Source organism: Centropristis striata, chromosome 18, assembly GCF_030273125.1.
Source record: "Centropristis striata isolate RG_2023a ecotype Rhode Island chromosome 18, C.striata_1.0, whole genome shotgun sequence".
Classification (NCBI taxonomy): domain Eukaryota; kingdom Metazoa; phylum Chordata; class Actinopteri; order Perciformes; family Serranidae; genus Centropristis; species Centropristis striata.
The window spans coordinates 3,175,590-3,188,502 of NC_081534.1; the positions used below are offsets into that span (position 1 = coordinate 3,175,590).

Genomic DNA, 12,913 nt, shown 5'->3' on the forward strand with positions numbered 1-12,913 from the left:
GACATGTTGACTCAAAGGTTCAGTTTTGGACTTTATTAATGCATCTCATGGGTGTGATTTATTATATAATATTTTTAAGTCAATATTTCATAAATATGGTTATAAATTAAATTCTAAAATGTATAAATGAGGATGTAAACATACATTTATAAATAAATGTAAAATAAATATATAGAAGTCAACCTAGTTCAGTAACATAATTAATACATTCTTTTATTTATATCTATATATATATATATAAAGACATTCTTTTTATAAATATATTTAAAAAAGAGACATTCCTCAAAGGACTCCCTGTATTTAAGTAAACAAATAGAAAATTATTAAAAGTCCGCAGAGATGAATAAAAGTAGCTTTGAAACTGTTTAAAATAAATAGCTATTTATTTAATTAATCATTTTGACAAATGTATTTATATTTACTAATTTTTTTCAGGATGTATTAAGTAGCCATATTTATTCATTTCATTGCCACATTTTTTTTTGTTTAATATTGATTATAGATAAAAAGTGGTGGAGGTTCACTTCAGTCTTTTTTGTCCTGTGTGTAGTGGCAATTTTGTCCGAAAACATAACAAAATTAAACTTAAAACAAACTTAATCAAAATGCCACTGATGCACCATGAGCGTGTGGCGTACGCAGGCAAAGAAGCTGAAGTCCATGCATGGTTGTTAGTTCCAAAAGGTTTATTTTATCCATAACGAGCAAACAAAGAGAACAAAGAAACATGGCTCCTGCTGCCTGTCTTCGCGGTGGTAAAAAACTAAAGGCCATCCAGATGCATGCTGGTCCTCGGTCTACCCTCCTACCTATATAACATCAGGCGCCCACGGTGCCAACCCAAATTCCATAAAACACAAAAATAATATGGAAACTAAATATGCTAAACAATAATGATTAAACTAATGAAGGTGGGGGCAGACTGGGTTCATTACAGGGAAATTAGTTTAGTTTAGTTTATTATTAAGATCCCTTAGAGTAAGAGTAAGAGAATAGCTGCAGCAAAGCCACAGCTATTCTTCCTGGGGTCCAACAGTATCAAATATACAGTTAAAAACACAAAACATAATAAAAATAAAAAATAAAACAAAAATTATTCACATATTAATCCATATTACACACTTTTCTAGATATATGTATACATCATTACAAAATCTACTAACACATAATACATATGTTGTATATACACCTTCGTTCTACAGCATATACATTATAATAACACATATCATATATCTATAGAAATATACTACATACATATAAATATACCATGTTTTCTTATTTTGATAAATACTGTTTTATTAATATTTTGAATTGCTTTATGTTAGTGGTGAGTTTGATATTTTTAGGCAGTGAATTCCATTCTTTCATACCTCTATACAGAAACGTGCGGGCGTTAGATCTTGCTTTAGGTAATGTAAAGTTACCTACAGCTGCATGTCTGGTGATATATTTATGACTCTCTGCACTGAAAATGATTTGTTTACTGGAAGACTGTTTGTAGACAGTGAATTTAACATGGGACAATGAACAGACATGCAATAGTGTGGTGGTTGTCTCCTGTTAATACAGTTTATATAACATATTGAGCATGGATTAATTGTACCTGTCTTGGACTTCTTATGTATTTATTTTTATTTTATTGTTTTTACTTTTATGTTTTATTATAAGATTGAGTATCTTAATTTTGCCCTTTTTTCTTTTTTTTTCCTTTTCTTAATTGGTTGTTAGTGTGGTCCTGTAAAAAATGTAAAAACTCAATAAAAGTTGAATCATGAAAAAACAATAATGATTAAACTAAACAGCAAAACAAAATACTATCAAAATAAGCAAACGTCTAGAATAATCAAACAATACTCATTGTTATTAGATAGATAGAGAGATAGATAGATAGATAGATAGATAGATAGATAGATAGATAGATAGATAGATAGATAGATAGATAGATAGATAGATAGATAGATAGATAGATAGATAGATAGATAGATAGACAGACAGACTTTATTTATCCCAAGCTGGGAAAGTACAGTGTAGCAGCAGCATTACACACAGAGACAATAACAACACACTTAAATAATTAAATAAAAAGAACAACCTAGGCATACTTCAAGCAATAAAATATAAAAATACAATAAAATATAATGTAAAAATACAAATTAAGTGTCTAAAGAAGGAGTATGTATTAAGGAGTAGAATAGAATTCCAGTGCAGAATAAATATGAATATGCATTATAAAAATGTTGGTGCTATGAAACAAATAAGTTGCAATGAACAGTGTGAACAACTAAACAGACAACTAAATACTAAGAAGAAAGAAATAGCTCCAATACTGTGTATAAGATTTATCTTGCAACATGGCAGACACTAGATAACTGGGAGCAAAGTGACACAGTGCTCCTTTCTTTTACTTAGAGATAATTTGCATTTTAATTCAAGGGTTACTGGTTGTGTGTAAAAAGAAACACCAGAGGGCATCCTTGAACAACCTCTGACTCCACAACAACAACATGCTAATTTTTTTTTTTTTAAAAGTGACATTATGATGTGTGAAATCTAAGTTGAAATAGTCAAACTTTGGCAGAAAAAATAAAAAATGAACTAAGATATGAGATATTTGACCACTAAAAAAATGAGTGTGTAATATGAAAAGACTGCTGTATGATTAGTCCTAAATTTGCAGCTCACACTGTATTGTAAGTAAGTAAGTAAACTTTATTTATATAGCACCTTTCACAGACAAAAGTCACAAAGTGCTTCACATCGAAATCATACACATAACATAAAAATGTACATACAAGTTTTAAAAGACCAAAACAACAGCAATTTTAACAACCATAGCAGTCCCAAAACAATTAATCAAAAGAAATTGTGAGTTTTCCAGAGCTGCTATAAATAGCCAATCAGGCTCCGTGTCTTTGTGGCAGCCTATTCTAGCAGTTCCTCCATTAACTGCCCTCATCACAGTCACTGAAACGTGCTGTCAGATTATGTGAGGAAGCAAAATGTGATAGAGAGCAGCAGAGTCAGAGAGGGAAGTGAGTGATCTGCAGTAAGCAGGCAGGCAGACAGCAGTGGGGGAAGGTTAGGAGACGGGGGGATCAGAGGTGTGGAGGGCCAGATGGAGGAGCAGAAAAGGCACTCTTTGCTTAATCCACTTACTTGTAACAGTGTGTGAGTGTTTTACCATCAACTCCCAGCGTATGGCCAGCAGGTCACGCTCCGATAAAGACTGGAAAGCAGACACAGACGGACACAATGGTCTCCAGACTGGCCTACTACCTTCATCTCAGGTAAGGAACCAGAGTAAGAGCATCTATGTGTGTGTGTGTGATCCTTCTTACTTGCTTAAATCTACACTGTAAGACTTTGCTGTAAATTTACAGTAAAATTCTAACAGTAACTTGCTGTATTATGATTGTACAGTATATTGCTGTGAAAACAATGCATTGTGGGAGTTATCATGATTGCGGTCAAAATGTTTTTTTTACAGGCATTTACTGTTTTCATCTGAGCATGTCGGGAAAATAAAGCCGTTATTTTTAAAAGAAGAAAAGTTTTATTTTATTTCTTTTTTTTCCTGGGCTGAAATAATCACAATGTGTTGTTTTTTTCCAGTAATCCTAATATAGAGTTTAAATGGATTAGTTGTAACATAATTTAGGGTTAAACATTTAAACGTCACAATATTTTTTTTCTTCCTCACAAGACAGTTTGTCAGTAAATGGACCTGTATTTCTATAAAACAGTAGAGGTACTGTAGATTTTACAGTAACTTACTGGCGAAACTGCTGCCAGTAATTTACTGTAATTTTACAGTAAAAAGTTTTACAGTGTATGTGTGACTGCTCCACCTTCTACATGTTTGTCTCTGTTGGAGTGTGAATGTTCTGATCCTTACAAAAACAGGCATTTGTTTACATGTTCAGGTGCCAATATTTCACCATGAATTGCTTCAATTGTAAGCAACATCCAGAAGTTTGTAGTTTCACATAATTAATCTATGTTTAGAGAATCATGTTTGTTTCGTTTTTATAGGTCATAAATCTGATACTCCACCTATAAATTTGCTGCGATGGCGGATGCTAAACACTATCAGGAGCTTTGGTTTCAAAATAAGAGGTGCATAAATTATATTCAACTGTATGTAGACAACAAAAATAACTTTGAGGTGAGGTTTTTTTTCTGTTCCCCCTGTGCTATTATGTCCGTTCTCCTAATTTACCTGACAGAAGTAGTTACCAGGTTCTGTAATATTACAAGTGCAAGATATATGATATATGATAAACTCATAAATAAGATGCATTGCAGTATTTTAAACAACTATGTAGACCATCTATTAAAAAGAGATACCAATGTAACATATTTCTAATTTGAAACACCAAGAGGAACCATTGTACACAATGAACAGTGGCTTTTATTGCCTGTACTAACGCCACCTTCACTTCTGGCTTGTTTTTTTATGCTTTCTGTTGCACGATCATTTGGAATGAGTAGGCAAGTCAGGGACATTTCTTTGTTTGGCCTTTAAGAATAACCTTGTTTGTTTTGGCTGCATGTTTATGATGACTTCCCTAAAAGTAGGAAAACATGTTTTTGCAGTAGCTTCTGAAGTGGGTGTGCATTTAAATAAAGAGATGCAAGAGATACAATGGGTTACAATATCTGAACACTTCAACATAAAAACAAACTGCAATAACATCGATTCAGGATTTTTTTTTCTAAATAGATATTTAATTCAAACAACTTAACAGCAGTTTTACTGCACCAAAATTTAAATGAATAATGAATTATTATTATTATTATTATTATTGTTGGAGCTATTGAGTTCTTGTTAGTATTTAGTTGTCTGTTTAGTTTATTAACAATGAGTATTGTTTGATTATTATAGACGTTTGTTTATTTTGATAATATTTTGTTTTGCTAGTTAATTGTTTAGTTTAATCATCATTATTGTTTAGCATATTTAGTTTACATATTATATTTTGGGTTTTATGGAATTTGGGTTGGCACCATGGGCACCTGATGTTATATAGGTAGGAGGGTAGGGTTATTATTATTAATAATAATAATAATAATAATAATAATAATAATAATAATAATAATAACAGAGAGGAAAATAAAATGGAGGTACTTGTTTTTGCAAAAACCCTCAATGCACCTTGGGGCCCAAAAATGGAAATTCTGCCTTTTTTATGTTTTTGATTCTCAATATATCAGTCAGTTTAAAGGCTAATTGCATGAATTTTGGCCAGGAGTTGTTATTTATTATAATTTTTTTAATTTCATGATCCCGTCTTTGTAAGTTGTATAGAATAGGAGATACGCATAACACTCACACTTTGACCCTTAAGGCCTGTTTTGGTCCCACTGACTCCAATTATAAACACATATTTTTGATACACCGTTATCCTGACATAATATAATGTTTTTCCCATGAAAACCTTTTATATTTATGGTTAGCTCGGAAACTGCTAAAAGGTTTGATGCGGTGAAAGTGAAAAAAAATATTAATATATCACATTTTTATGACACTTGTATGAGAGGGCCCATTTTGGGTCCTGAAGAGTCAACTCTCATAGCTCCAAAAATAATAATGCATAAAAATCAATATTGTTATCAATTATTGACCTACACTGTAAAAAAGATAAACAAGAGCTACTCAATAAAATTGAGGCAACAGATTGCACGCAATATTATTTATTAAATCTAACTACGTTACAAGTTGAGTTAATAACAACTTAACAGGAAGTACCTGTCAATTAAAAACAGACTAATTCTATTGTGTTGGATTCATTCAAAGTTCTCTTGATTTAGAATTACATACACATAAAGATTATATTTAATGTGATCAAAATAAGTTGGTTCTATCTCAAACATTTTATATCAAAGTTACTTAAACAACTGCCTCAAAATCAAGGACACATTTATATTTAATACATTTTATCAAATATATTAAGTAAAATGAAATGACTACAGGATAATCTATTACAGTGTAGTCAAGGCTGTAATAACCTCACCCCAAATATTGCACTTTGCACCTTATTTTTGAAAATATTGTATATTTTGAGTTTTTGGCCTTGAGAAAATCAGGGGTTCTTATGACAAAAAGGGCATAAATACATTTAAAAACAATAATATATATTTTTTTTAATCTATGGTTAGTTTGGAAGCTGCTAAAAGGTTTGAGGCTGTGAACGTGTAAAAAAATATTTATATATCACATTTTTATGACACTTGTATGAGAAAGCCCATTTAGGGTCCTGAAGAGTCAAAGTGTGTCAATTTCAAAGAGGCCTCGAGGGTTAAAGTTTATTTCAAGTGATATTAGACTATTTCAGTGTATCTATCACCTGCATTCCAGTTCCTGTATCTTCAAGTCTTCAATTATCATTCTTTCTCCTTCTGTATTAGTATTGGTATTTTTTAAATATATTTTCCCATTTTAAAAATACCTGTTAGATGTGTCAACAACTCAGCACAGGTGGGTGGGAGATCTTTATTTGATCCTCTATTGCAACTCTTCTCAACCTTGGGGTCGGGACACCAATTGGGGTCGTGAGATGATTTCTGGGGGTCGCCAAATCATTTTGGAAGTCAGCTCTGTCTCCACTGTGTTAAAGTGTTCATGTGTTAATGTGTTTTAGTCTTTTTGGTCATTTAATGTCCTTTTTTTTGTCGTTTTGTGTCTTTTTTTGGTCATTTTGTGTATTTTTTGGTCATTTTATGTCTTTTTTGGTCAATTTGTGTCTTTTTTTGGTCATTTTGTGTCTTTTTTTGGTCCTTTTATGATTTTTTTGATCATTTTGTGGTCAATTTGTGTCTTTTTTGGTCATTTTGATTCCGTTTTTTGGTCATTTTGTTTCCTTTTTTTGGTCATTTTGTGTCTTTTTTAGTCATTTTGTGTCTTTTTTTGGTCATTTTGTGTCTTTTTTTGGTCCTTTTATGATTTTTTTGATCATTTTGTGGTCAATTTGTGTCTTTTTTGGTCATTTTGTTTCCTTTTTTGGTCATTTTGTGTCTTTTTTTTTGTCATTTTGCGTCTTTTATGGTCATTTTGTGTCTTTTTTGGTCAATTTGTGTCTTTTTGGGGTCATTTTGTGGCTTTTTTGGTCCTTTTATGATTTTTTTGATCATTTGGTGGTCAATTTGTGTCTTTTTTGGTCATTTTGGTTCCGTTTTTTGGGTCATTTTGTTTCTTTTTTTGAGTGATCTTAACTGTGCGTGATTCTGTTCAGTGAGTGAGGGTCGCGGACAACATGCATGTTAAATTGGGGGTCGCGACTCAAAAAGGTTGAGAACTCCTGCTCTATTGAAGCACTATAACAGGAAGTAGTTGGTGCAGTCTTCGGCCAGCAGGGGGCGCTTAATTGTAAAAGCTTGCCTGGTGCTTCCAGCCAATCCCCGCGCCGTGCTGCCTGTGTAACCCCGCCCCTGCCGGTCCCGTCCTGACTCACCAACACAAGTTGTAGAGAAAGACGAGAAGTAGAGGGAGACGGAGGGAAAGAAGGAGGAGAGAGTGTCTCACAATGAGTCTGCAACAGAACAGAGCAGCGATGGGAAACAGATAGAGAGACACACAGGTGAGCGGTAGTTACCTGCTGTGTGTCAGGCAGAAGAAAACAGAAGAAAAGGAGGAGAAACATGAGTCGGCAGCAGCAGCAGCAGTCCCAGGGAGTGGTTTTAACGGGTTACCACAGCAACGCGGAACTCTTACCGAAAACTGGCTCGTGCGCCCCGTCAGCCCAGGAGCACGAGCCCACCGGGCCCAGGTGGGACATGTGTATGTGTTGTTGGACTATAGTGTGTGTGTGTGCGTGTGTGTGTATAAACTGGTGAGCAAAGGTCGCAGTGACAGTGTTGTTTTCCTCTTTTTTTTTTTTTTTCATCTTGAGAGCTGTGTGTGTGTGTTGTTCAGTGTGTTTCAGTGTGTTGCTGGTGGAGAACTTGAGCCCAGCTGTAACTCCACAGCAGAACCTGCTTAATTGCAACTTTGCACTGTTTCCATGATGGGCCAGCTCCGCCCAGCTTGGCCTTGGGTTATGTTTTTCCTTTACCACATTCCTAATCAGCAGGTTAACCTTGACTTTGTTATACTAGCCCAGATTTTTGCAAGGTTGCCTATCTAACTGAGGGTCTCATGATAATCCTTTTGCCAAGAATGTGCGGTATAAACACCTTTGTTTCAATCAGTGTTTGTTTAAAATAACCACCTAGCTGTTGTTGGACTCAGAAGATTTTTTATTGCCAAGTAGTAGGGCTGGGCGATATGGACCAAAAGTCATATCCCAATATATTTAGGCGGAATATCAATATACGATAGATATCCTGATATTTTTTTTATTACAAAATAAGAGCAAATGTTCTGTCAAAGTCAAATATGACATGTCACAAGTAGTTTTATTGAAACTGTTTATTTAAGTGAACATAAATACTGTATAACAACAGGAGTACCTTTTTTTTTCAAAGCTCCATAAAGCACATTTAAATAAAAATATCTTAAATAAATAAAAAAAATAGCCTATGTAATAAAATAGGCCAATCTTTTTCTGAAATTTGTATGTATTTATTTCATTTTACAAAGAAAGTGCTAAAATATAGATATCCATTAAGGCAAGTACTTTAGTCAAACAGCAGCTTAAATAGAAAATATGAAGAATAAAAAAAGTCAGCATAAACAATATTTAGTTATTTAAATGAGGATGTGAGAGTCACAGATTGTCTATCTTATCAATGAACAGAACATTTATCAGCAACTATTTTTATAATTTATCAAACAGTCTTTTAAACACTTTCTCAATCAAAAATGCCAAATATTTCATATTTCCCAGCCTCTAAACAGGAGGAAATGTCTCCCCTTTTTTCCATTTTGCATCATTATACATTGAACATATTCGGGTTTTAGACGTTTAAAAATATTTTTAATATTTGTTCAATGTTTTCTGACATTTTAATGATCAAATGGTCCACAAACAACAACAACAAATAATCAATATTTGAACTGTATCTTTCTTTTACAGCCCTAAACTAAACCAGACCAACAGTAAAGTACAGTATACTCAGCAGGAGCTTCATGAGTTCATAACCAGTTGATCATTTCCATCAGCTTTGTTAGAACAGGAAGAGATGTAAAACATGCAGGACAAAGGATATTCCAGGAGAGCTTTCATGCTGGTTAAGTCTATTAAATTAGTTAAAATGCCCATCACATGCTCTTACAGCCGTGTTTTGTCTGACCAACCATCCAAAACTAAAATATATTCAGTTCTCAGTGAGTAAAGCAGCAAATCATCACATTAGAGTAGCTAAAACCAGCACATGCTTGGCTTTTTTACTTAATAAATGACTTAAAATATTGACTCATCATTGAATGTATTATTTAATGTATGGGTCAATGACAAATAAGGGTTGGCAAGATGTCATATGGTGTAACCACAAAAAATGATAAATATAAATACTTCATCCACCTACATTGTATTTAAGTGGACTTATACATATAATTACTTCATTTTAAAAAACATCAAATTAATTTTTTTTTTAGTATTTCTACATTTCTACATTTCGTCAACATTGAGCAAAACATATTCTAAATACAGCCATTTTTTTTCAAAAGTTTTGACAAATTATGTAAAAATGTGTTATATACCATAGTGTTGCAATGTAAACGTGGATTGTGTTTTTTCACATTTTAGTTCACATTTATTTCCCTGTATATAATCAGATTTTTATGGGGAAAAAATGACTGGTTACACCAACTGACATTGTGTTAGATCACGTCATTGACCCGTATACAAATTTAGCTGGCTAATATACAGATTAGTACAAATGAAATGAGCTCTGCTACTCTACGAGAGGGATGAGCAACATTCTTCCAAAATATCCTCTCTGTGCTGTCTGACACATTGGATTAAGTCACATGATCTGTGTTCAGCTTGAGGGAAAGACATGGAGGAGCTGTCAGAGGGGAAACACTGAATGGGAACTAAGCTCACATGGAAACAACTGTACAGTTACAGTGTTTATTTATAACAGAGCAAACTTGTGTATTGGTCCAGGCCGAGTGTGTGTGTGTGTCCAGCACATGTTTGGATCAGCAAACAACCGCTGTCAACAACCGTGGTGTGCTGAAAGTAAACAACTCAGAGGGACAGTCCAGCTGGCGTTTAGACGTACACACCTGCCTCTGTGTGTATGTGTGTGTATATGCAGTATATGCATGTGTGTGTGTTCCAGATGGCTTGTCCGGCTAACTAGAAAAAACCAGCATCACGTTACAGCCTGCCTTTGTCTCACCTCCCACAGCACAGTGTGTGTGTCCTGTCTAGGCTGACGTGCAAGGCTTAGTTTTGTGGTTGTTGTTGCTCCGAGTCAGGAAACGGGAGACAGAGAGACACGGACAGACAGACAGACAGACAGACAGAAAGCTTCTGGCCTGTTACCAGCAGTGGACATCCGACCTAAGGAGCCTTAGGTTACGTATCCGCTGGGAGTCTGGCATGTGGGCGTTTAGGTGCTGTGAGAAGGAGAAGTTCAGCTTTTAGCTCCACAGCAGCGTGCTGTTGTTTTGTTATTCATTGCTGTAGGAACCAGTGCTTCCCCAAGCATCTGTGTAGTGTGACTTAAAGTCAGTGGACACATGGTTTTGATTAATTCACCCTGTGATGCAACAGACAGCCTGACCCCACTGCAGTAATACAACCCAGTGCAGGAAATGACATCAGCAGAAAGGAAGACAAGCTGTGAAACGGACAAGATGTCAGATAAGACAGGGCTGCAACAAGAAAAGTCATAGAAATTCTACTATTTATGAGCAGAAGAATAACATAACTGAGAAAGAGAGATGGTAAGAGAGACAGACCCAAGAATAGCTGGAAAATGGTGCCTGACAGAGAGACAGAAAGACTGACAATAACAAACTGGCAGAATCATCAGAGCTCAGCACAGATGATTTATTCAGCCAGCGGGTCATAGCTGAGATCAGAAACTCCAATAGAGGGGAAACAGAGGCGGTCTCTGTTTTCCACAGAGGACAGCTGGCACCTGTTGATCTGAATGGGAATACCACACACACAATTCTCATCCTCTTTGCACTTCTTACGTTGGCGGCAAAAGCCCCTCAGCTGCACATTATTCGCTTTTTGAAGCCGCCAAATCATAAATATAAATCCGATCTACCACATTCATCTCCAGGGATAGAAGAAGTGTATTTATTCTTCACTTTTTGGGTACTGCAAGTGCACTTTATTGCTGAGAGTTAGATGAGAAGAATGATCACACCACCAGCATGGTCTAATAAAAATCTGCCCCCCAAGGTTTTCCCAACCATTACAAGGCTTAATCACAGCAACCAAGCTGTTTTGAACACCACCCCCAGCCCAATGGATATAAAATCAATGTGTAGTGGATCAAAACATGCCAGATTTCTTTTCCCAGATCCCTGGAGAAAACACTGGTTCCTATAAAACAGAACTAAATTGTCAATTACATTTTGAGGGAAATATGTCTGGAAATGTCTCCTGGATTACATTTGGTTTGTAAGTGTATCAAAAACATTTCTAATCAAAGTTTGAGTAGGCAGGCGAGGTCAACAACCATGGGACAGTTTATTTCCTGTGTGAAACCAAGTCAACTTTGACTTTTTTTAGACGTACTTAGACGTACCTAATCTGACGGATGTAACATACTTATACACAACATAGGTCGCGTAAGAAACATCATTATTATATACTCATTTTTTATATATTTCTTTTTTAACCCCAACCACAATCTTCTCCTAAACCTAACAAAGTATTTTGTTTCAAATCATCTTCACCATGTGAATCAGAATCAGAATCACCTTTATTGTCATTGCACAGAGAAATGAGTACTAGGACAACTAAATTAGCCATTAACCTGTCCAAACGTATACTTTAAACACATACAATATGACAGAGGTGGACAGGACAGGGAGACAGAGATAGAAGAAAAGAAATACAACACAATGTGAGGAGAGGAAAGGAGGAAAAAACAATGATGTTCCAAATTGAGATCATAATCCTTCATCATAATACTTCTTCAGCACACAATATATGCCATTAAAGCCACTGGTGTTGTTTTGGATATCACAGTTTGGGGTCTGTTGCCAATGTCTGTCAGCCATTAATGATGGACGATAGTCACGTCCATTGGTCCAAGGATATTTTGAATAGAGCCAGGCTAGCTGTTTCCCCCTGTTTCCAGTCTTTGTGCTAAGCTAGGCTAACCAGCCTCTAGCTGTAGAAGTACAGTTCATACATTAGAGTGGTATTCATCTTCTCATGTTACTTTTTACTTACTATTTGTGTATGATTTATTCTATTTTAATAACTGTACAGCACTTTGGTCAACTGAGGTTGTTTTTAAATGTGCTCTATAAATAAACTTTGACTTGACTTGACTTGACTTTTCATAACAAAGTTGATTTTCAGAAATGTTGAAGTTATTCCTTGTGGTACATGTAGTAACACCATGGGCTAAAATATGTACAATAAATGCATTCAGAATTTGATTTAGTGAAAAAAAAAAGTATAATCAGAAAAATGCAACATATGGAAAATGCAGAATGGCCTTTTTTTGACTGGATGCCAGTTAAGTTGGGAGCTTGGTCACAGAGTGGTACTCTATAAACACACTTTGGTCATGTGGGCTCAAATAGTCCACTGAGTTCACTTCCTTTAGATCTTGACTCATAATGAACTCATCAGTGCAGAACCTGCACTTTGTTGGGTGATGCCATTTCCTTCTGTTCCCCTTAACACAGCATAGTATTTCTTTTTAAGCTGTTTTCTCTCCCCCCATACATACACACACACACGCGGCCACACACACTCCTTCTTTGTCGACAGCTCTAAGCAGGTGATAAAAGGTGTGATGATAAAGGTACAAAGACTAGAACAATTAC

At 35.0% G+C, this 12,913-nt stretch overlaps 1 protein-coding gene across 1 annotated transcript in view; it reads left to right on the plus strand.

Annotated features, from left to right (window-relative positions):
* The first annotated feature begins 7,600 nt into the window (after positions 1 to 7,600).
* Positions 7,601 to 12,913, plus strand: part of arhgap18 (Rho GTPase activating protein 18) — a 33,372-nt gene continuing 28,059 nt past the window's right edge. Inside the window, exon 1 of the mRNA XM_059357234.1 lies at positions 7,601 to 7,766. Within this exon, the coding sequence (XP_059213217.1) occupies positions 7,639 to 7,766 (128 nt within the window). The 5' untranslated portion in view covers positions 7,601 to 7,638. The remainder of the gene's footprint in view (positions 7,767 to 12,913) is intronic.